Raw genomic sequence first — 24,576 nt, 5'->3', positions numbered from 1 at the left:
AGCGTTAGCAGCTTTCTTTGATGAGTGAAGAAAGCAAAAACAGCAGGGCTGTGTTCTGCCCTGGTCACCAGACGCTTCAGCCTCGCCTTCCTCGGGACTGGGGGTCAATGGAGCGGGAGGAGGGCTTGGGTCACTGTCCGGCCATTGCGCAATAAACAGGCTCACAGCTTCCTCTGACTCATCACCAGGGTTTAGGACGGATTGAGTTACCGCCTGGGTGTGGGGTGAATGGGGGTGAGTAGGGCGAGCACTGGCTCTTCACCTCTGCTCTGCAGGCATGGCCCGGTTCGGTGACCTGATAACCCCTGCTACCTACCAAATCTTTTTATTTTCTCTGCCCAGAAACTGTCTTAGTGCAAACATATGTAAGTGATCAGGGTAACCAGCAATTTCTGAGCACTTGTTATAAGCCAGGCACCTGACATGTATTAACAGCATTTAAACCTTACAAAACCCAGTGCGGAGAAGGAAGCCAGGCTCTGCTGTCAGGCCTGAGGTCTAGTCCTGGCTCTGGCACTTAACTTGGTACAGGCAGCTGCCATTCCTGTTCTGTCTGTATTTCCTTTCCAATCTTATAGGATGGTGGCTGGAACTGGAAGTCATATTTGTAGAAGGCCCAGCTCTGCACGGGACTCCCAGAGGCTGTGGTCTCAGTCAGCGCCAGAGACAGAACATAGAATTCAAATTGACTTCAGCAAAAAAGAGAATAAATTATTGGCTCATATAACTGAAAATACAGGAGTGTTTAGCTTCAGGCATGGCTTGATCCAGGAGCTCAGTGTCTCTCTAACTTTGGCTCTGTTTTTCTCTGTGTAGGGTCACTCTCTTGGGACATCTCTCTTAAGTAGTGACCTCTGGCACTGCAAATTTGTGTTATCCTTCAAACCAGCCATCCGAGCAAAAAGGGTGCTTCTCTTTCCAGTGGTTCAAGCAAAAATTCCAGAACTGCATCTCACTGGGCAAACAGGATCACGTGCCTGCCCTGAGCCAATCATGAAAGCAAAGCAATGGGCTCTGATGATTGGCAAAGACTTCCAACTTGGGAAGATGGGTTTGTGGGGAGAGAGGGTAATGAAGCCCACGCCATCCACATATCATGGACTGAAGATTGCAGAATGCTGCCTGAAGGGCCGTTGGTTGTTGGCAAAGGAGAGAGCAAATGCTTGTTAGGCAGAAAGGTTAGAAGATCACGAAAGTGCTCAAAACCATATGAACAAAAAGGATAAAATAAAGTAGTGGTAGTGCCCAGGACAATGCAAATTAAAATCTATTTATATATATTTAATATGGACATTCCAGTAAGTACTTGTAAAGTGTGAATAAAAGCATGTTCAGAAAATACTGGTGATCCCCCTAAGATCACCACCAGCAACCCCTCCAGCCATCCCTCACCCTAGTAAAAAGTGTGCTTTTTAAAAATCTTTCTTTCTTTCAAAAGTGTGCTTTTTGTTCAGTCAGAGCTGTCTCACAATTCCCTTGCTGCCCCTCTTGGCTCCTGCCCCGTCCGTGCCTGGAAATCCCTGGAGCCTCCTGAATATAAACCTTTGATATTGGTGGTCATGGTCCCTCTGCTTGGAAAGGGACAGTTAGATGTCAGGACATTTCCTGTTTTCCTCAGTCACCCTCCTGCTACTGGGAAGACCCTGCTACCCTTTTCACTGCTGGATCTAGTCTAAGTGGGATTTCTGGACCTTTCCTATAGCACCCCACAGCAAACCTGTGTTCCTTCTGGCTTAAGGATCCAGAGAGTAGAAGCTGGTCAAATGTAAGGTGATAGGGAAAGCAAGGTGTTAAAGATAATGCCTGGGATTTAGGGCGGTGGGGGCTGATGACAAGGTTCAGGCCTCAGCTCAAATGCCCGCCCCCCCCTACTTCCCTGACAGTGGTGGCTGGGAGCCTCCCTCCCTATCATCAATATCTGCCAGTCCATTACTAGTTTTCTTTTCTTTCTTTTTTTTAAGATTTTATTTATTTATTCGATACACAGACACACAGACACACACACACATACACACACAGCACAAGCAGGGGGAGCAACAGGCAGAGGGAGAGGGAGAAGCAGGCTCCCCGCGGAGCAGGGAGCCTGATGTGGGGCTCGACCAGAGGACCCTGGGATCATGACCTGAACCCAAGGCAGACGCTTAACCGACTGAGCCACCCAGGCACCCCTAGTTGTATTTTCCACATCACAATTATTCCCATCAGAAATGTTCTTGGGTCATTTGTTGGTTGGTTATGTCTGTCCCCCTCCCTAACTGCGCACCCCGTCAGGTCAGGGGACCACGTCTGCTTGCTCACGCTTTTCCCCAGCGTGCCTGGTACATACAGGCGCTCAATAAAATATTCGTTGAATGAATGAATGCATGAATGAGGAAATCCCTGAACTGGTCTCAAAGCTGAACTAGTCCGAGCCCCAGCTCAGCATCGGGGTGCTACCTGTCCTTGTGGGTTGCTGGCCCCATCCTTGTAAATTGGAAGGTTTTGTGTCCGGCGGTCTCCTTGGGGGCTCCAGCGCCCCAGCCCGTCCGCGAACCAAGCTTGTCCAATAGCCAGGCGGCCGCTGTCCAGCGGGCCAGGAGTCTACTCACTACGCATGTGCTCAAATCCTACTCTTTCCACCTCCCCTTCCCCCGCCTCCTCTATTGGACCCGAACGCGCTGCTGGGGCGTGCGCATGCGCTCTCGCCCCCACGCCGCGCGCCGCTCCCGTACGCCTGCGCCGCACTCACGACCACCAAGGCGCCTGCGCACTGCCCGCCGCCCGCGGGCCCGGCCGGCGCTTGCGCGGTGGCACTGGCGAGTGGGGGGGGGGTGAGGAGGTGGAGGAGGAGGAGGAGGAGGAGGCGGCGGCGAGAAGATGGCGACTTCGAACAATCCGCGGAAATTCAGCGAGAAGATCGCGCTGCACAACCAGAAGCAGGCAGAGGAGACAGCGGCCTTCGAGGAGGTCATGAAGGACCTGAGCCTGACGCGGGCCGCGCGGGTAAGGGGGCTGTCCGCCCCGACCCTTCGGGGCCGGGAAGGGAGGGAGGGGGCGCGTGTCCGGCGTGTGCGCGGGGCGGGGGGCGCGCGGCGGGGGCGGGGCGCGTGCGGCGGGGCGGGGCTTGGCACAGCCTGAGGGTACAGGTGTCCCTCCGCCCCGGGCATCGGGCATCGTGGGCGGGACAGGTGCCCCCACATCACCGATACCTGAAAGGGTTCAGGTGCCCCCACATCACTGTTACCTGGAGGTGAGGATAGGTGTCACTACATCATTATTATTTGGAGGGGACAGTGGTCTCTACATCATTACTACCTGGAGGGAATAGGTGCCACCACATCATTGTTACCTGAGGAGGGACAGGTGTCCCTACATCCATGCTACCTGAGGGGGTCAGATGCCCCCATATCACTGCGACCTAGGGGAGACAGGATGACACCATGAGGTGTATGAACTGGGTGCTGCTTGCAAGCATCATTGTTACCTGGGGAGGTGGGGTAGACGTTCCCACATCGTTGGTACCTGGTGCGGGAAAAGTGCCCCCACATCGTTGCGACCTGAGGGGAACAGCTGTCCCCACATCATTGCTACCTGAAGGGACAGGTGTCTCTACATCTTTGTCACCTGTACCTTCGCTCCCCGGGGTGTTGGAGGAAGGACAGGTATCTTCATTTGTATACTCGAGCTGGGATAGGTATTTCTCCCTTTTGGATTATCTGAAGGAAAGTTTTGGTGCTCTCTCCTGTGGGGACCTGAGAGTGGTCAGGAAGACAGAGTGTGCTCTGTCCTGGAGCTTGGAGTGGAGACAGCTACCCCTTCCCCATGTAGCCCATATGTTGGGGACCAGGTTGTGTTCCTCCCACTGAGACAAGGGACAGCTGGCCACGGATGGCTCCTGGCCTGTCAGGACCAGGGTGGAGGGACAGTTCTTCCTTAAGTTGCTGGCTGTCTTTGGCGTGCAGGGGCAGGCCAGGTTACCTGCTAACCTCACCTGGGAAGCTACTGTGGGCCCCGAGAGGAGCTGGGGGCCTGGCTCTTCTCCTGGGCCCAGCTCTCTGGACACATGACTGCACTGAGGTCCCAAGCTCCTCGGGCCTCAGTGTCCTCTGTTGTCAAGTGTGTCTAGCAAGGCTTTCCTTGTGGGTCAGAGAGGAGAGCACGCTTTACACAGGTGGCAGTAAGTCTCTGCTGCATTCCTGCAGAGTGGCAGGACCCCCCCCCCCCCGTCCTGCATCCTAAGGCCTTGGGGAGGGTTTGAATGGGACCTGCAGACACCCATATGGCTGATTTCTGGATTAGGCCTCCGATCTGACTGTTCCAAGCAGACATACCTCTGTGACATGAGCCTCAGGCTCTGATTCTTCAGGTGGAATTTTCAGGTCATACTCTTTTCTCATTAGTTGCTTGTTTCTTTGTGAGATCATGACTACATAGGCTAGAATGTGTATCTTCATTTCTGTGCATTTGTTTGGCACGTGTGGATGGAGTGCTCATCATTGACCAGGTGCCTGCTTCACAGCTTATGTTTTGCTTAGCATGTAGAGGAAGAGATGGTCGGTGAATGAATGAATGAAAGCAAACAAGCAAGCAGGCACCCTGACTGTCCCCATAAGTCAGGGCTTCTGAGGGCAAGAATGTCCGCTTTATCTTGTCTCATGCAGTAGGTGTAGTGTGACAGGAAGAAGGGGGTCATACTAGGTTGATGGCTGTTTTAATGACCTGAGGTCTGGTTTCTGCAATGGAGTTGGAAATGTATTATTGTTTTATAAAGGTTACATTAAAATAACAGCTTTATTGATACATCATTTGTGTACTGTATAAATCAGTCGTTGAAAGTGTAAAAATTAGTGGTTTTTAGTGTATTTTACAGAGTTGTGCAACCATCACCAGCATCTAACTCCAGAACACTTTCATCACCCTCGAAAGAAATCCCATCCCCATGCGCAGTCACTCCCCATTCCTCCCTCCCTCAGCCCCTGGCAACCACCAATCTGCTTTCTGTCTCTATGGATTTACCTATTCTGGACATTTCATATACATGGGATCCTACAACATGTGGCCTTTTGTGTCTGGCTTCTCTCACTCAGCATAATATTTTCAAGGTTCATCCACATACGCCAAGGTCCTAAGGCGTATATCAGAGAACTCCATTGCTTTTAATGGCCAAGTAATACTCCACGGAACGCGTGGAGCACATTTGCTTGTATGTCGTCTATCGATGGAGTTAGAAAAGATTTGTAAGATATGCAGACAGCCATTCTCTTGGTCCTGGTAACCATTCTCTATTTCCTTCCTCTCTGTCGCCTCCCTTTACACTGGGAGTTGGGCATGAGCCCTGGGCGGAGGTGAGCTTACACTGGATCTTGTGAGACAGAGCAGTGTTCTGTACAGGGGGCGATTCTGTCCCGCAGGGACATCAGGTAGTGTCTGGAAACATTTTGGTTGTCTTGTCTGGGGGAGGGGTGCGCTCCTGGCATCTAGTGGGTAGAGAACAGGGATACCGCTCAAGACCTCACGATTCATGAATGGCCCCCACCACAGAGAGTGATGCGGCCACAGACATCAGCAGTGCTGAGGCTAAAAACCCTTCAGTTTGAAGGATATGTTGAGGGGGCAGGGGTACAAGCTTTGCACCTGGGCGGATGGAGTTCACAGCTCTGCACCCACCTGTGTGGCTGTGCCGTCTTGGACGGGCTGGTGGCTTTTCCCTCACCTGGGACCTGGGTGAGCCAGCTCTTTCCAAGCCTGTTTGTGTGTTGCGTGTGACGAGTGGCACATCCGCAGTGCTTGGTGCAGGTGAGCGAACCCACGTGACGCAGGCTCCCCTCCTGCCCTCCTGTGGCTGCAGCCCTCCCCTGTGATAGATGCCAAATTTTGCCTATACCTGCGAACTGGTGGGATGTGGCCGGTTTCGTACCTACTCCTTCCCACTAATTCTTTAGGACAGCATGCTCACTCTTGGAATGAGCAGGGCCTTGACTCATGCTCCCAAGCGTCCGTCTGCAGTCCTTGGTGGTGATAGGCAAGCCATTACCCTGTGGAAGCCAGCAGTCATTCGGCCTGATGCGTTAATCCATGCTGTGACCTTACCCAGGGGCAGGGACTCTAAGGACCAGGTCGCGTGTGGCCATGTAGTGTTGGGGAGACCGCTTTCAAGTCGCAGAGGGGTTGACACATGAGTATTCCATTCTTGTCCTCAGACTTGGGGAGCCTGAGGTGCGGGGAGGGCTGCGGTGCTCTGCTGTGGGACTTTGGGCAGGTCTCTTAACCTCTCTGGGCCTCAGAATCCTGACCTATAATGTTGGAGCAGCACATTTCAGGGACTGTCCAGGGACCGTGTTGGGTGCTGGGGAAACAGCAGCATCCGAGGCATGTGAGGGCCATGGTCTTGGGGAGCCAGTGTGGTTTTAGCGGGGACAGGAGAGAATTGCTGCAAATGAACAAAACAGATGTTCTCGGAGAGAAGCGACAGAGTGACTTGCCGGGACTGGCCAGGGTGGGAGGTTGACACCCAGACAGTGAGATGCACCCCCCCCCCCATAGCAGGGAAGAGCGCCCCAGGTGAGGGACAGGCAGGTGCAGAGGTCCTAAAATGGGAAAGGTTTTGTGAGGTTGAGGACAGATCAGAAGACAGCGAGGCTGGCACGTAGAAAGAGCGAGAGTTGAGGCGAGGTTGGCGTGGCTTGGCGAGCCCTGAATTTCACTGAGGGACGGGCCCTGGGAAGGTTTGTGATGGCGGATGGCCTGATCCTTTGCTTTATTGAGATACAATTCTCAGCATATTCAGTCTGCTCACTTAAAACATACCATTCAGTGGTCGGTAGCATGTTCACAGAGTTGTGCGACCATCACCAGTCAACTTTGGAACGTTTCCATCACTCCAAAAGGAAGCCTCACACCCCCTCCCCCAGCCCCTGGCACCCACTCATCTGCTTTCTGTCTCCATGGATTTGTCCATTCTGGACATTTTATATACGTGGAATCATGAAACACGTGGCCTTTTGTGTCCGGCTTCTCTCACTCAGCACGAGGTTTTCAAGATTCGTCCACACTGTAGGGTGTGTCAGTGTTTCATTCTTTTTTTAAAAATTGTGGTAAAATATATATTATAAAATTCACCACCTTCACCATTTTTAAATGGGCAGTTCCGTGGCAGTAAGTACATTCACAGTGTTGGGCATGGTGTCATTTCCTTAAGGCTGAGTAATACTGCTTTTGGGGGCCCGGCCACGTTCCATATATCCATTCATCCATCGATGGACATTTGGGTTGTTTGCACCTTTGGGCCATTGTGACTATCACTGCCATGGACGTTTGCCCCCAGGAGCTTGTGTGGCCGCAGGTCTTCTCCGTGGAGTGTATACCAAGGAGTGGAGGTCACACGGTAGGTGCCAGGTGATAGGGTCACTGTCCGTTTAACCCTGTGAGGACTCTCCATGTCTCACAAAGATGGCTGTGAGCTGAACTGGCAAGGGGGTGAGAGGGGAAGCAGGCAGATGGCGAGAGGCCGCTGTGGCACCTGGGTTTGGGATCGGGGAGCGGTGGCTTGAGCAGGGAGGTGTCTGTGGCGGTGACCAGGATTAGTGGCTTTGGGTGATATTTCGGCAGCAGAGCTGCCCGGATGTGCAGGTAGATCTTGTGCAGGGGAGCGAGGGGAAGGAGTGTGGGGTGTGTCACCTGCCTGCCAGGGACTCAGGACACAGCAGGCTCTGCGTGTGATCACTAAGCATCCTAGGCAGCGGCACCTGGGCCAGAAAAAGCCCACACTCGAAGCAAAGCAGTCCGCGGTGGCCCAGCAAGGGCTGCCAGTTATGGCTGCACCGAAGGAGGGTGTTCTCCTGGCCCTACCCTGTTACGGGGGTGGCTCTGCACAGGCTGGAGGAAAACGGGTCCCTGGGCGGCAGGCATAGCGCAGCGGTGGCTCGGGTTCGCTGAGCGTGAAGGCCGCCCCCAGTCCTGGCCCCAGTCCTGGCTTTGGCACTGTTTGCCTCTGTGCCGGCTGCTTCAAGTGTCTGTGCCATCTGCAGCCTCAACACACACGCACGCAGGGCTCCCCGAGCTGCTCTGTTTGAGAGGCTGGAGTGAGCCATCTCCCGCCCCCAGAAAGCCCCAGCAGGCTCAGTGCTCTCCAGGCTGTGAGCTGCACACTGAGGATCGGGTTGAATAGCGTAGGGGCGTCTAAAAGGACGTGCCCACGTCCTGACCCCCAGAACCTGTGGCCGTGACATTACGTGGAAAAGATGTCTCTGTAGATGAAATTAGGGTAAGGATCTCGAGATCATCCTGGATTTAGGGTGGTCCTAAATCTCGTGACTGGCGTTCTCGTAAAAAGAGAACCCACGGCCGCCCACGGGAGAAGGCCATGTGATGATGGTGACAGAGGCAGAGACTGGTGTGCTGCTCCCATGAGCCAAGGATGCCTGGAGCCCCCAGAAGCTGGAAGAGACCAAGAAAGAGCCTCCCCTAGAGCCTTGGGAGGGAATGTGGCCCTGCCCACACCTGGATTTCACAAGTCTGGTCTCCAGAACTGTGAGAGAATAAACTCCTATTGGACCCGGGCATACGTATTTCTTGCCATTAACTCTTGCTGTCACAGAGGTGGTGGCTATGGGGTGCATCACATACCCCTTTGTGTGTGACCCATGGCTCTTCTCCCTCTGAAAGTCAGTGCCTAGATCAGACTGGGTGCTCCAACTCTCCACAGCCTGCAAGAGACAAGCTTCTGAGTTGTCGTTTGGAAGGAGGCTTTTCATGGGAGCCCCATCCCTGTTCCAAGCCTTTCCATGCATGCTTTCCACAGGTGACTGTTGGGTGTCCCCCACCAGCCTGAGGTCCTGTGCAGGAACCCCTCCCAAAGCTCACACCCAGCCCCAGACACCCCTGGTTCCATGCACACTACAGGTCCAGGAAGGTCTCCTGGATTCCTCAGAGCAGGCGGGTCCCACCTCTGTACACCCTGGCCACCTGCCACGGCTTGTCAATCTATATCCATGGCAGTTCCTCTCCTGAGCATGTACCCATGACATGAAAACAGGGGCTCAAGCAAACACTTGCTGGGCCAGGGGTGGGGGGTGTCACCAGCTGAGAGACAGGCATGGGAACCAAGGGCTTAGTCCCGAAGGTGCCTTCTCACTTCCTTGACTGTGACCCGGGGTTGGAAATTATTGTTTCGTGGCATTTCAGCACCCAGCAGCAAACATAAAATAGAAACAGCTTTCTCCAGGAAGTCCAGCCCCCCGTCCGTGGGGGGTAATTGATAAAAATCTGTTCCCTTCTGTTTAATGTAGAATGCTAGTGGGGACCCACCGAATTGGTTTTGTAACCTGCTATTCTGTAGTTCAGCGAGCTATGCTTGTTTTTGTAAATAAAGTTTTATTAGAACATGGCCGTGCCCGTTCGTTTATGTCTTATCTGTGGCAGAGTTGAGTCATTTTGACAGAGAGCGCATGGCCTGCAGAGGCGAAGATATTTACCCTCTGGAGCTTTGTAGGAGTTTGCGGACCCCAGGACAATGGGTCTTGCCCGCAGTTTGAGACATGCTGACTTAGAGCAACAGGGAAAGTTGGGAAGACGGTAGGCGGTGGTTCTGTCCCTTTGGGGGCCTCTAAACCACCTGTGAGATAAAGGATGAAGACTCCTGGGCTCGCCTCAGATTCTGCTTCTGCAGATCCAGGTGGGAGCCTGAATTCTGAGTGGGGACCAGAAGAGCTGGCCACACAGGCCTCGCTGGGAGTCCTGTGCCCTGCAGTCACCGGGGCTGTGCCTTGAAGAGGGAGAGGGTTGGCCTTGGTCAGGGGTGTGAACCAGCTGTCTGGCCCTTTGTCTGGCATGATGGTATTTGTGGGTCTGTAGAGCCAAGGAAGGTGTTCCACTGTCATTGTTCCTAAAGCTGGCCTGAGGGACGGTGCAAGGTGATTCTTGTCTTTGCAGTGGTCTTTCTGGTCCCGGTTGGGGTTAATTAGATCTCTCTGGGTCAGAGCTGGGCCATTGCAGGCACTGTGGAAGGTGACATGTCAGCCCTTTGCTTCTGCTTTCTGTGCTGGAGGCTTTCTGGTTGTAGCTCAGGGGTCTGGGGCTCCCTCTGGTGCTGTGCCGTGAGGCGTGAGACCCCTCCCTCAGGGGTCGGGATTTAAGAGTCCGTGGTGCTAGTGATTTCTTTTCAAATGGGATCCTCTGGAAAATGCTATGCTGAAGTCCGGGGTGGGATCTGGTCTGGGAAGAGACTGGTCTGAGCTCAGTGCAAGGGAACATTAGAGACAAGTGGCACGGGGGGGGTCACCCCAGCCAGTTTTGCCTCCAGGGGCATTTGGCAACATTGGGGACATTTTTGGTTGTCATGACTTGGGCTGGGAGGACGCGCTTGGCATGTGGTGGATGGAGTCTGGAGATGCTGCTCAGCCCCGGCAGTGCCCTGCACAGCCCCAACCCAGGGAGTGATCCAGCCCCAGGTGCTGGGGTTATGCAGGTGCGGAGGGGCCAGGTGGAGGCCCCAGTGCCAAGAGCTACAAGCGTGAAGCCTAGTGACAGGTATAACACCCCTGGGCAGCCGATGGTGTTCTCCCTGGTTTATAGAGGGGGAAACTGAGGCTTGGAGAGTGTCATAGCATTAGGGACCGGTGAGCTGGGATTTGACCTGAGTCTCCTGTACGTTTTCTCTCTTCTCATGCTGCGCTGGGAGTTTGCCAGCGATCAGGGTGGAGCAGAGCCTTCCAGGCTCCTGAAGCCCTGGCCTCAAGGAGCATAGAGGCAGAGCAGCTGGGAGGGAGGCAGGGCGGTGGGCCATGGGGAGCCATGGAAGGTTCCAGCAGGATGGCAACACAAGTGACACAAAGATGCAGGGAGTGGCGGGAGCCAGACTTGCTAGAGCCCATGTGCGTATGCCCAGTGGGTAGTTGTAGTAACCCACGAGGAAGCCTGCGATGAGAAATGGATCGAGAGGTGATTGGCTCCCAGTGTGGAGGGGTTGGTTTGAACCCATGTCTGAATTGGGGGCTCGTGTTTTTCTTAACGTGGGCATAGGGGACCCTGTTGTATGCTGAACTTCAATTCATATCCATCTGTTGAGGATCATGGAGGCTGTCCCTGTTTTTTTGCAAACCATACATTCATTGTGTTTGTCCCCAGTGCATGCACCCAGGTATGGCCCCACCTGTGTGTCCTTTTGCCCCACAGCAGGGAGGGGACATGTAGCAGCTTGGGATGGGCCATGGGACAAAGGGAGGGCTGATTTGGGACATTTAGAGAGTCATAATGATAGAATTAATTAGGAGGTGAGAGGAAGGAGGGCAAGGTGGAGGTTCCTTGGCTGTGATGGGGGAACCAGAGAGAAAGGGGTGGGGGTGGGCGAGTCCCGCTTTGCCTTAGAGCTTATGGGATGGAATGGCCCCCTGGTCCTGGCTGGAGTGTCTCTGACCCCCTCCCCTTCCTCCTGCTACCACATCCAGCCCAAGCCCAGGGCAGAGGTGGGTGCCCTGCCCTGACTGGGTGTGGCCATGGTGCTGCTGGCCGGATGGGGGTCCAGGTGCGCAAACAAGGAAGCCACGGCCTGCCTCCCAGGCCAAGGACATGGAGAAAGTCAATATTTATTATTTGCCAAATGGAAACGAAGTGCAGAAAGTGTGGGGGGATTCTGTAGCACCTGGTGCCCGGCCCAGGGCCACGGCTGCTGGGCTTCTCCTTGCTTCCTCCTGGTAGAATTTAGACCTGGCTGAGCTTTCTCTGTGCTCTGCTCCCTCTCTGTGAAGCAGGGGTCACAGTGGTCTCTGTCTGGTCGGACTGTGGTCAGATCTAGGTTAACACATGTAATGCATCCAGAATGGGGCCAGCACATAGACGCTCACTACGTGGTCACTGCTGCTAAGATTCCGGAGGTGTGTGCACAGTGAACACATGGTGGCGCTCAGTGGGCACTCTTCAGATGGCAGGCGTTCAGCAGGCACACTGTGTGTACTAACAGGTGCTCAGCAGCACTGGGCAGGAGGCACATGGTGGACTGTTGGTGGGCACAGAGCTTACATTCCATAGGCATTTAGCCCACACAGAGTGTGTACTTGGCAAGCATTCAGTAGGCACACAGTGTGCATTCAGCAGGCACACAGTGTGCATTCAGCAGGAATTCAGCAGGCACACAGGATATATTCAGCAGATACTCAGTAGGCACATAGTGGGCATTCAGCAGGTGCTAAGCAGACACTGGACTGTGACCTTCCTGAAGGCAGGCCTGTCTCCAGTTCATTCTGGAATTGCCTAGGTGCAAGTGTCCTTTAAAAGGGCCAGTTCCCCACCATGCAGTCAGGCTTCCCTCCTGTAGCAGGAGTGTGATGTGTGTTCCTGTTCTCAGTCTGGGAACACATATGAGGTGCTGAGGGGCCTCGGAGCCAGGTGGGGAGCATGGTGGTCTTTCCAGAGCTTCAGTTTGGCTGAACCACTTCTGGGAGAAAGTTTGAGTATTGACCAGACATGGTGTGTTATGGGGTGGACTGCAGACCCATATGGGCTTGGGGCAGCATGGTGCCCTGGAACAGAGCATAAGAAGTCTCAGGGTTGCCCAGTGAGGTCTCCCTGCAGTGGTCACAGTTTGGACTGGAAATTCCATTCCTCCAGTCGATATTTGTTTATTTATTTTTAAAGGTTTTATTTATTTGAGAGAGAGCACGCACATGAGTGAGAGGCAGAGGGAGAGGCAGGAGGAGAAGGAGACTCCCTGCCAAGCAGGGAGCCCAATACAGGGCTCAGTCCCAGGACCCTGAGATCATCAGTCAGTATTTATTGAGCACCTGCCTGGTGCTGTGTCCTGGGGATGCCTTGAGAACAAGTCACAGGAAACAGTGGCCAGCTGGTCCCCAGCCCTGAGGTCATGGCTCTAAGAGAGTGAAATGGGGTGGGGACCCTTTGGGGGAGGTGATGTTTGAGCTGAGCCCCGGGGATGGTGATGAGCCATGGTGATGGAGAGCATGAAGCTTGTCGTAGGGGAGAGCCTGACGTGATTGAGCTCAGTGAACGATACCTCATGGGCCCTGGTCAGCGGTCAGGGTCTGGTAGTTGGCTGCTGTGGGAAGGTTTTAAGCAGAGCTGTGATATGAGATGTCAGTTTAGCAAAGTCCCTCTGATTGCCTTATGGGGGGTTTCAGGGACCTGAGAGGGGGCTGGGGCAGGGGTCACCTTCCCTTCCTGCCCTCCCCCCCCCCCCGAGATCATGGGTGCTGGATTCATTACAGACCGGGACTTGCTGGCTTGGGAGATGTTCTTTTATCCGAGAATAGGGAATCTGATTCCCCAGGAAGGTGATGGGGGGAGTTTATATTAAATAACTTCGACTTTGTGCTCCGGTGGCTCCTGGACCCAGGAAAGGCATTTTTGCAGTAGAGACCTGAACTCCTAATTTCATATGTGAAATTCCTCTTTCTCTGTGGTTCCAGCCTGACACACCACTGGTCACGGGGTTTTCACCCCAAAGCTGGGTTGTGGCGTTCTGTCCAGAGGAGTGAGTCTCTGCATTGAAGGACAGACTTCCTGAGTCAGCTTTTAGTGGACCAGCACTTGTTGGCAGCTACAGCCTCAGAGCTCCATGGTCTTTCCCTCACTGTCTCAGGCCCCACTGTCGAGTGGTGGAGCCCCCCGAGAACTTTTGCAGGCAGCCTTCCCTGCCTGCTGGGCTTGCAGTGAAACTCTCGGCCACACCTTTTTTTTTTTTTTTTTAAATAAAAAAAAGACATTATATTTCAAAACTTCGATGAAAATTGAAAACAAAACCCAGAGCACTTCCTGTCTTTTCTGTGCATCTGACACGGCTCACCTGGGCGCAGAGGGTGGGTGGGTGCATGCCAGCTGGTCATTTGCCTGGAAATCTCTGGGAGGAAGTGTCGGCCCAGCCAGGCAGAGTGCCCGGGGCTGGCTCTGCAGGGCCAGCCAGTCCTCGGGCTGGGGGGCTGGATAGCTGGGGACATGGGGAGGCAGAACACGTCCCGCAGAGGGGTCTCTGTGTCCACTCTCAGCCTGGCTAAAAAGCCTTTCTCGGAAGTTCGGTGGTTCTCAAGTTTAACTGAAGAGACCAGCTCCTGCAGCCCTCTTCCATGGACCCTTCTGCACCTGTGAGCATCGTGCTTTCTCAGTCCCTTCTGTCCTCCCAGGCAGGCGGGGTTTGATAGCTGTAATTAGGACGGGAGCGGCTCATTAAATCATCACAGAATCAATGCGCAGCCCCGGGAGTGATTTGTAGGCCCAGCAGCCTCCGTCTTTGCCTGCAGGTGGCAAGGAGATGCTAATTCCCTCACCGCTGGCTCAGCACATGCAGAGGGAGGAGCCCTGAGGGTCCATAGCAGGGCCCTGCTGGGGGCCACTTGTACCCTAGAGCCTGCCCACGGCCCCGCCCTGTCACCCCAGCAACTGGCCAAGTGGCTCCCTCTGACTCAAGCCCTGCTCCTGCTGGCTTCCCTCAAATGACTTGCTTCTCCGTGCCTCAGTTTCCCATCGGTAGAGCTGTACAGCTTAGGACGTGCCCACCCCAAGTGCTTGGTTCCGTGCCTAGCCAGCAGCAGGGTGTCCTGTGGGGCAGCTGTGAGGGCAGGATCTTACCCTTTGGACCCACGTGCCGTGGCTTGACGTGTGACAGATGCCACGACATGGCTTATGAACCATTTGCTCGGTTTCATTTGTGGGGGGCAGTGGGTGTATTCACTTCTCTTCACTTTTACTTTTGAGATAGTTGTAGATTTCAGCGAGAAGTACAGACCATGTCCGTTCCTCCTCACCCCTGCCCTTGAACCTTTCACGTGACTAGCGTGTGGGCTGGTCAAACCAGGACAGCAGTGTCGCCACGCTTCTATTGACTAGACTCCGGACTGCGTTTGGATTTCCCCCAGATGTCCCCCAGTGACTTTTCTCTGGCCCAGGATCCTGTCCAGGCTCCCATGTTGCGTTTGGTCGTCGTGTCTCCTCGGTCTCCAACCCACGACCATTGCTCAGGGTTTCCGTGTCACCCATGACCTTCAAGCCCTTGACAAGTACTGCTCACTCTTTTTGTCGCTCAGGGTGGTTTGTCTGATGTTTGCTTGCAGTTGAGCTGAGGTGGTGTGTTTTGGGCAGGAATCCCACAGTGCTAATTTTTCTTTTTATATTTTTTCTTTCCTCAAATTGTGGTAAAATGTACATAAAATTTACTATCTTACTCATTTTTAAATGTGTGATTCGGGGCGCTTGGGTGGCTCCATTGGTTAAGTGTCCAGCTCTTGATTTTGGCTCAGGTCCATGATCTCAGGGTCGTGAGATCGAGCCCCGTGTCGGGCTCCGTGCTCAGTCAGCTAAGGATTCTCTCTCCCTCCCCCCTCCCCCAACCCCCACCCGTGCATGCGCACGCGCTCTCTCAAATAAATAAATCTTTAAAAGTACATGTGTGATTCATGGGCATTAAGCACATTCGCATTGTGGTGCTGCCATCTCCACTGTCCATCTCCAGAACTTTGGAGGGAACTCTGTCCCCGTTAAACATGAACGCCCCCCTCCCCTCTCCCCCTGCTCCTGGTGCCCGCTGTTCCACTTTTCTGGCCCTGTGAACTTGACCACTCCTAAAAATGGACTCATAGGCTTTTTTTTTTTTGTGACTGGCTTATTTCACTCAGCATAACGTCCTCAGTGTTGTGGTACGTGTCTGTGTTGTAGTGTGTGTCAGACTATCTTTTCAGGGTTGAATAATATCCCATTGTGTGTATGCATCACATTTGATTCATCCGTTCATCTTTCCGCGGGCACTTGGGTTGCTTCCACGTTTTGGCTCTTTGGAATAATGGTGCTGTGAACATGGGTGTACGAATCCCTGCTTCCATTTTGGGGGCATATTCGCAGAAGTGGGATTGCTGGTTAATTTTTTGAGGAACCGCTAGGCCGTTTTCCACAGCGGTTGTGCCATTTCGCGTTCCCACCAGCAAACGCACAAGGGTTCCGGTCTCTCCCCAGCCTCACCAACACTTGTCCTTTCATGGTGTTTTTTATCCTGAGGTGGTGCTTTGATGTGCGTTTCCCTAAGGAGTGACATCGAGCATCTTTTTCTGTGCACGTTGGCCGTTTGTAGATCTTATTTGGAGAAATGTCTATTCAAGTCTTTGGCCCGTTTTTGAATTTGTTTTTTGTTGTTGAGTTGTAGGAGTTCTGGACACGTTCTGGATATTACTGCCTTATCCAGTGTATGATTTGCAAATGTTTTCTCGCGTTCCTTGAGAACGGGGCCTTTACACTGTGTTGTGTCCTTTGTTGCACAAATGGTTTTAATTTTGATAAAGTCCAATTTATATATTTTTTCTTTTGTTGAGTGTGCTTTTGGTTTTATAGCCAAGAAGTCACTGCCAAATCTAATATTATTAAGCTTTTCCTCTGTTTTCTTCTGAGTTTTATAGTTTTAGCTTTCAGTTTTTGATCCATGTTGATTTTTATATAAGGAATAAGATGTGGGTCCAACTTTATTCATCGCATGTGGAGATCCAGTTTTCCCAGCACCTCGTTGGAAAAACTGTCCTTTCTCTCTTGAATGGTCTTGGCACCCTTGTCAAAAATCATTTGACCATGCATGCAAGAGTTTATTTCTGGGCTTTCTATTCCATTGGTTTCTAGGTCTGTTTTTATGCCAGTACCACACTGTCTTTGTTACTGTAGCTTTGTAGTAAGTTTAGAAATCAGGAAGTGTGAGTCCGCCAACTTTCTTCTTCTTTTTAAAGATTGTCTTGGCTATTCAGGGTCCTTTGAGATTTTATATGAATTTTATGGTAGCTTTTTCTATTTCTGCAAAAATCATTGTTGGGATTTTGATAGGGATTGCACTGAGTCCGTAGATTGCTTTAGGCAGTATTGCCATCTTAACAATATGAAGTCCTGCTCTCCTCCTCCCAGCCGTGTGACCCTGGGCAAGCATATACCTGGGTCCTGTCAGGCTCCCATCACCACTTCTCAGATGCGCTTGTGGAGGGGGTCAACTCTGTCAGTGCGCGAATAGCCCCTAGGACTGGACCTGCACGAGTTGGTGCTGTGTGGAGGAAGCTGTGTCTGCTGGCTGCCTTGAGGAAATACTGACTTAGAGGAGAGACGAGGCTGTGGGAGGGTGGGGCTGAGCTGGGAGGGCTGCGTGGAAGAGGAGAGCTCTGTGGTGGGACAGGAGGGGGTAGGGAGGGGAAGGGTCTTTGGGAAGAGGAGGAATGATGTATACGGAGGCACAGAAGCTTGGCGAGGGATTGTCTGGGGCATGACTATGGTATGAGGTGAATCTCGGTAGGGGGCGAGTGGTTGAGAGGAGAGTGAGAGGTGGAAGTCAAATCTGGAAGGGCCCCAGGAGCCAAGGTGGGGAGCTTAGGCGCGAACCAGAAGCTAGCCGATGTGGTAGGGAAGGGGAGACCCAGGATTAGCTTTTGGGAGAGCTTGAGAAAAGATTGGTTGCGGGGAGCAAGAGACCAGGTGTGGGAGGCATGGGGTCCTGGGGTGCTCAGGAGCTGTGAGAGGTGCCTGCCAGGCCGGTGAGGGTGAGAGGCCCGAGGGGGCATGGGCTGCAACACAGGAAGATCATGGTGCCACCTGCCAGGGCCAGGAGGAGCAGGAGTGTGGAATGGAGGATTCGGGAGGACACGAACCTGGTCGGGGGGCTGCTGGGGTAGGGGAGGAAGTTCCTCTGAGCATCGGCGGGGGGGGGGGGGATGCGTTCTGAGGGCAGGGCCAGGTGGCACTCGGGAGTTGCTGGCTGACTTGGCGTTCAGGGCCTCCCCGGAAGGGGTGGCACATGAGGGACACAGAGGCCTGAGCCCTTGCAGAGTCATGTTTGAAGGAGTTGGGAGGGGACCACAAGGTAGAGGCCAGAGGACGAACTGTGGGATGAGGGGCAGGAGGGGATCCCCTTATGAGGGTGGCCACGGGTGCCAGGCTGGAGAGGCTCCTCCAGTGAATGAATGTGTGACCAGTACCTGCTCTGAGTCTGCCTGGTACTTGGAGGTGCAGGGCTGCAGCCGCTTCTGGAGCAGTCGGTGCCATGCAGGTGACGCATGGGGACAGCCACATTGAGCACAGTGGTACCCTGAGTGAGGTTTGCCCAAGGGATAGGAGAAAGTGCTCCTGGTAGGGGGCACAGGAGCTGCAGAGACTTGGCATGGGAGAAGGCATGTGCGTGAGAAGGCAGGGCCCAAGGGGACGATGCTGGGAGTGCCCTGGCTGGGCCTCATGTTCCCACGGGGACAATGGACTTCATGCTGAGGGTGGCGGCGGGAGCCCTGCAGTGAGGGGCACAGCTGCTGGTTCAGGGAACATGTGGGGTGATGGGAAGCAAGGATAGTTGTGGCACCTTTCATAATTCTCTGATAGCCACATGGTCTGAGTTGGGGTCTGGACATGAAGGAGGGAGACGTCAGGAGGAAGGCTGTCCTGCATCTGCATGGGGGCGAGAGGAGGACAGACAAGAGTGTCTGGCCAGGGGCTGTGTCCATGAGAGGCTGTGGACAGGAATTGGGGTGAGCTGACATGCCTGTGGATACCCTCCTGCGACCCTTTGGGAAGCTATAAGTACAGCTGGGGGTGTGACCTAGCAGCGCTCAGCCCCTGGGACAGGTGCCTCCAGGTTTTTCCTGTCCTGGGCAGTCTTGCCTGTATTTGGACGGCAGCTCACCATCCACATGTCTCATGGGGCCCATCCTGGAAGGTACTGGAGTCAGGGGTCCCATCCCCATATGCTCTGTGCCCCATCTACCAAGAATGAACCACCCACTCCCACATTGCCTGCCCTGCCCCACTCTGGCCCCTCAATCCAGCTCCTGCTGGCACAGAGGGCTCTGTGCAAGGGAAGGTGGCTCAGGTCACTTTGGCTTTAATCTTTCCGGTGGATTCTCATCATACTTAGAGTGAGGTCCCACGAGGCCCAGAGCCTCTCCCCAACCCCAACCTCCTTGTTTACTGGTGGGCGGCCTGGCCCCCTCATCCCCTCCATGCTGGTCCTCCCCCCATCATGCTCATTCTGACCCCAGGGCCTTTGCACTCGCTGGGCCTCCTGCCTAGAGTCCTCTTCCCAGCTCCAGTGTCACCTCCTTGGCCACCTGCCTGCTCCCCCACTCCGCTCCCCCTTCCCATTTCCTGCTTGTTTTCAGCCCAGGCCCTCTTACTCGGAAATCCTCAGCCTCCTTCCTTTTCCACCGGTCTCTCTGCCTAGAGAGTACCAGGACTTGTTTGTGCTTTGGGCTTGGGGGCAAGCTCATGAGCCAGTGGAGCTTGTCCCCAGACAGTATGGGCCTGCTGGCTTCCTCTGCCAGCCTCCTTTACAGCACCTTTGGTGACAGGTTCCCTCTGTTTCCAGCTACCTTCCCAGGCCTCCCTTCCTGCTGGCCCCAGGCAATGCCCTGTGGACCCTCCCTGGAGGGGACCGGCCCTGCCAGCTGGGCCAGACATGCAGGATTTTCAGGGTCTGCTGGAGGGCGAAGCTGGGAGTCAGTGTGAGCAGCCGGGCTTCTGGGCTGTGTTGAGCTATTTCCTCAGGTGGGTGCTTTGGGTAGGGGTGTAGTGTGGGCTACCCTCCCGGAACCTCTGGCTCTTGAGCAAGCTTATGCCTAGGCCTGGCTGCTGACCCCTCTGCTTTCACTGCTGCCCCCACTCTCCTCCCCCACCCCAGGGCTTTGCAGGTCTCTCAGCATCCACTCGGGCCTGGGCTGCTAATGGTTAAATGCTGAACAGGCAGCAGTGGATTTCTTTGGGGTTTTGGCTCAGGGTGAGACCTGCATTCCGGGCCTTGCTTGGCCCACATGCAGCATCCTAGCTCTGCACCTTCCCGTCCCAGTTGGCCTGCTTCTTGGGGTGGGGTGGGGGCTTCCTCCCTCCAGGCCTTGGGTCAGGCCACGCAGCTGCCGAGCTGGAGTGAGGGCAGCAGGGATGAGCTAGCTTGGAGGCCCCGGGTCTGCAGCCAGCTGGGTGACCTCAGGCTGTGCTGACCCTCTTGGAGCCTGGGGTTGCGTGTGGGGTGTGAGGGGACCCATGGTGCCTTTATGCCTGGCCCTGCGCTGACTGATAAAAATTCACCAGCCAGGAATCCAGGCCCTGAGTTGTTGGCACTTCTGGTGTTTCAGGAGAAGCCAGCAATTCTGATGTTTAAGTTAATTTCAAAAAAAAAAAAAAATTTTTTTTTTTAGAAATTGGCCACCAGTTTGCATTCTTTAAAATGCTTCTCAGACCTCAGGAAGGCTGCAGCTGCAGCCACTGTGCTCCTGCCTGCCAGGTGGCGGCCTCTGATGTGGGCCAGTGGACCCTGAGGGTGTCTGGGTTGCAGTGGACAGGAGGCGTGCCACTATTGGGATGGGTGCCTTGTGGGTCCACCCATTGCTGGGCTGCCTGCAGAGGGGATGTGCAGTGGCCAAGAAGCCACGTGGCCCGGGCCCTCTGGCAGTCCATGCTCTCCCTCTGGGTACTCACATGGGGCCATAGTGGCTTCCCAGTTAGATGACACTGCTCTGAGGGCAGGGACGCTGTCCTTGGTGACAGTCTTCTACCCGTGCTCCTGTCTCAAAGGCACAGGCTTGGGATGAGATGCTCCGGGCCCTGCCCACTGCTCGCCTTCACACTGATGTGCACTTTGCCCTTGGCCAGAATGTTGGGAATGCTCTTCATTTCTTCTCCATATTTTTTTGTTGTAGTAAAATTCACATAACAATTCGCCATTTTTTAGCAAGCAATTTAGTAGCATTTAGTACCTTCACAGTGTTGGACAAGCACCACGTCTGTGTGGTCCCAGAATAATTCCATCACCCCTGCAGGAAGCCCCGTCCCCGTTAGCAGTCACGGCCCCTCCTCTGGCCCCTGGCAACCACTTGCCGTCTATGGATTCGTGTGTTCTGGACATTTCATGTGGATGGGATTGTATGATTTATGGCCTTCTGTGTCCGGCTTCTCTCAGTATGATGTGTTTGAGGTTCACCTACGTGGTAGCATGAGTCAGTGCTTCAGCGTTCCTTTTTATGGCTGAGTAATATTCCACCGCAAGGACGGACTACATCTCGTTTATCCATCCACCCATCAGTGGACACTTGCATTGTTTCCACTACTTGACGATTGTGACTTGTGCTGCTGTGAACGTGTGTGTGTTAAGTTTTTGTTTGAACACCTGAGTTCTTTGGATCTATACCCAGGAGTGGAAATTCTGGGACACGTGGTAATTCTGTGTTTCACTTTTTGAGGAACCACCAGACCATCTTCCAAGAGCAGACTTGCAAACCACTCCTTCCATGCTCCTGGCTGCACCTCTACTTGGGAGCTGGTGCTCTTGGCTTACTTCTGGGTCCTCCACCTGCCCTCCCCACACACTCCTGATTTTATTGGGTGTGTTATTACTTTACATTGTTGAGGTTTGTGGCATTTGCTCATGGCCCTGTAACTGTAAAGCTCATTGCTGGTTGGTTTTAGCTCAGTGTCTAAGGAATCGATGAAGGTTGGGATTTCTGCCCTGGTGCATCTGGAATATTCCATTTGTGTGCTAAGAAGTGAAGGTCCAGGGATGTGATGCAGTACACCCTGGGCATGGATCGGAGTGGGGACCCCTTTGTGCCCCCAGGGGTCACTCCTGGATGCCTATGCCATGGCTGCCAGTGAGTCCCCAGCCCAGCTGTGCCCCAGACCCATGCAGCCCATTCTCTGTCCTAGTAGGAGGGCCTGTGAGTGTGACAACCCACCTTGAAAATAGCAGCCACGTGCCCCCTGTGAGCAGCCTGTGCTGGCCTCCTCCCTGTGAACAGGGCCACACAGCCCCCCACCGGCTTGCAGTCTGTGTCCCGATGCCAAACAAGCCATACACATGGGCAGACCGTCTGAAGCAGGGGATCACGGGTGCCCCAGAAATCATATCAGTTCCGTTTCTGGGAAGATGGTGTCGTATGCATGCCGACGTGAGGGAGCACCATCGGTGGAGTCTGGGCAGCCTCCCAGTATGGAGCTGGGATGTGTTTGCAGCAGAAGTGACGCTCTGAGAGCAGACCGGGGCAGCCTCCTGTCACTGGTCAGCTGTCACTGCTGGTGCGCTCGTGCCACCCTCCCCAGAAAGGTTTCTGCAGAGTTTTCAGTATTGCCGGTGGCGGGGTTGGGGTATCGTCCCCCCCCCCACGCCGAGGGGTGGTGACGACCTCAGGGGCCTCCATCCCCCAGCCACATCCTGCTGCCTGCACCCGCCTTGCCCTCCAGTGCCTCTGAGGCCCCCTCCGCTCCCCCCCGGGCTGTGGCACGCACAGCCTGAGGACAGTCTTGAGGTCTCCTGGGAATGTTCGGGAACAGTTCGGCTACTGCGTGTATTAGTGTCCAGGGGCCACCGCAGCAAATGACCACAAACCCGATGGCTTAAAACAACCGGAATTTATTGTCTCATATTCTGGAGGCAAGCAGTCTGGAATTAAGGTGTCGCCAGAGTCGGTCTTTCCTTCTGGGAGCCATAGGGGAGGAGCCTTCCTTGCCTCTTGCAGTTTCTGGTGGCTCCCAGCGTTCTCAGTCTGTGGCCACATCCCCCCAGTCTCCGCCTTCCCCTGTGTGTCTCTGTCCCAGCTTCTCAGAAGGACACCCATCATTGGGTTAGTGCCCACCCCACTCCAGTATGGCCTTGTCTTAGCTTGGTCACATCTGCAAATAACCGTATTTTCAAAGTCACATTCCCCATACAGTGGTTAGGACTTGGACATCTCTTTTCAGGGGGACATAGTTCCACCTGCAACAGAAGCTATGTGAGTGAGGCAACGGCACAGTGAAGGGGGTAAAATGTCCCCCTCGATTGCCTACGCCCTCCACGGACACCCCTGTCTTCCCGCTTCACCATGCTCCTCTGTGCGTGGGCATCGCACTTTTGCTTTTGTCATGGAATTTTCATATTCTAGAACAGAGTGCTGTTTGCCTGTGTGCAGGTGGACACCCCCCCCCGCCCCAGGGCTGGTGTCTCTCTGAGTTGGCCTGGGTCTTGAGGTTCGTTTTGGCTGAAGAGTGAGCATGCCTGCCCTGCTCGGCGCCGTATCGTGTTCCTTAGTCAGGTTTGCTGTGGTTGGTATTCCCTCCCAGCGTGCCTTCCGCTTTCTGCTGCACGAAGTTGCCACCTGCCTCCCTGCAGTCGTAGCCTGGGGCACGTGTGCAGCTGTGTGATGCTGGGGCCACAGGGGGAACGATGCCCAGGCCAGGCCCCGTGCTGGGCTGCAGGCAGGAGAAGCCTCGGGGCTCTGAGGATTCCATGGTGAGCACAACACCCGTAGCCCCCCCTTGTGGGTCCTGCAGCCCAAGGAGGGGACCTTGGTCTGTGGATCCTTGTTGCAGCTCCGTGGAGCTGGGTAAGTGTGTGTGTGGGGGGGAGCAGGGCCTGTGTGCTGGTAGAGGCTGCTGGGGAAGTGAGCGCCAGAGGGCCCAGTGAGGAGAAACTCTCTACTCAGGTAGGCAGTTGGGCGAGACTCTGGCTGCCATCTGCAGAGGGGTTGGGGGCTGCGGAATTGATTCGGGTGCCCAGGCAGGAGACTTTTGCATTTGTGGGGCCAGAGGTGGCTAGAGGTGGGAGAGGGTGATGGCTGTGGGTGGAAGGGCCTGGTGCTGGAGCAGGTGTGGGAGTGAGTCGGGGAACTGGGGCTGAGAGAGATGCCGTCCCAGGGGAGGACGTGAATGTGTGCATAGGTCAACGTGCGCACCTTCATGTTGTGAGTGAGCACGCGCATTTGTGAAAGGCGAGTGCACGGGAGTGTCTGGATAAGTAGTGTGCACTCGTGTCTGCACGTATGCATTTGGCAGCTGGGTGTGTATGAACACATTTGTGTTGGTGTGTGTGCCTGGGTGTGCGCACGTGCTTCTGTGCACACACGTGTGAGCAAGAGTGTGTGCATATGCTTGCCTGGGATATCGGTACAGCCCCCTCGGGAGGATGGCAGGCGCTGGGTGGGGGCATGAATTTGGGGGGGCTTCAACAGAATCCTGACAAGCGTGAGGTGGGGGCAGAAATAAGGGCTGCTAGATTTGGGAGTGGGCGTCCAAGTGGGATTCAGTCAGGAGCCAAGGGGAGGGTCCCCCCGCCTGGCATCCTCTCCCAGGGGGTCCCCTAGGGGGGTCCAGCGTGTGCAGCTCAGGACAAGGTCTGTCTCTTCAGGTCCTCTGTCCTGGGTGCATTCATAAACTCCGAGCAGTAGTCCTCGGGGTCAAGCCCAGCTTCAGTCCTCTCGGTGGTCCGTGAAGAGGATTAGGGTTGCCACCGCACCCCGCATGCGGGGCAGATCCACTGTGTGCTGGCAGAGCCAAGGGGCCAGGCCTTCCTCTCCTCATTGGCAGCCCCAGTTCGACCCCAGGCAGCTGCAACACTGCTCCTGTCTTCCTGGGCCTGAAGGACGAGACAGGGCTGCGCCTCAGGTAGGGAGCAGATGAGGCTTCGGGATGAGGCAGGGCCTCTTAGAGGAGGGGGCTTGGCATGCCAGCTCCAGGCTGGGGCACAGCCATTCCCAGAGCGGGCAGGAGGCGGGGGGGTGGGGGCGCAGGCAGGAGGAGGGGCTGGCGCAGACAGAGGCCCTGAGGGGGAGGGACTTGGCCATCTCTGGGAGCAGGAGGAAGACCCGGGAGGTGGGACAGGGAGCAATGGAGAAGCTGGCAGGGCAC

General features: G+C 54.7%; 1 protein-coding gene across 4 annotated transcripts in view; it reads left to right on the top strand.

Moving 5' to 3' along the window:
* Positions 1-2,818: 2,818 nt before the first annotated feature.
* CRTC1 (CREB regulated transcription coactivator 1) overlaps positions 2,819-24,576 on the top strand; it is a 74,717-nt gene continuing 52,959 nt past the window's right edge. For all 4 annotated transcript variants that reach the window (XM_045778419.2, XM_087867153.1, XM_045778420.2 and 1 more), the window contains exon 1: positions 2,819-2,982. In XM_045778419.2, coding sequence (XP_045634375.1) covers positions 2,857-2,982 — 126 coding nt within the window. In that variant the 5' untranslated portion in view covers positions 2,819-2,856. The remainder of the gene's footprint in view (positions 2,983-24,576) is intronic.

The sequence above is a fragment of the Ursus americanus genome, chromosome 14, assembly GCF_024610735.1.
Source record: "Ursus americanus isolate L20-20 chromosome 14, mUrsAme1.1.p, whole genome shotgun sequence".
NCBI lineage: Eukaryota > Metazoa > Chordata > Mammalia > Carnivora > Ursidae > Ursus > Ursus americanus.
The sequence above is the reverse complement of the archived record's forward strand: the minus strand, read 5'-3'. Positions and strand labels throughout refer to the sequence as shown.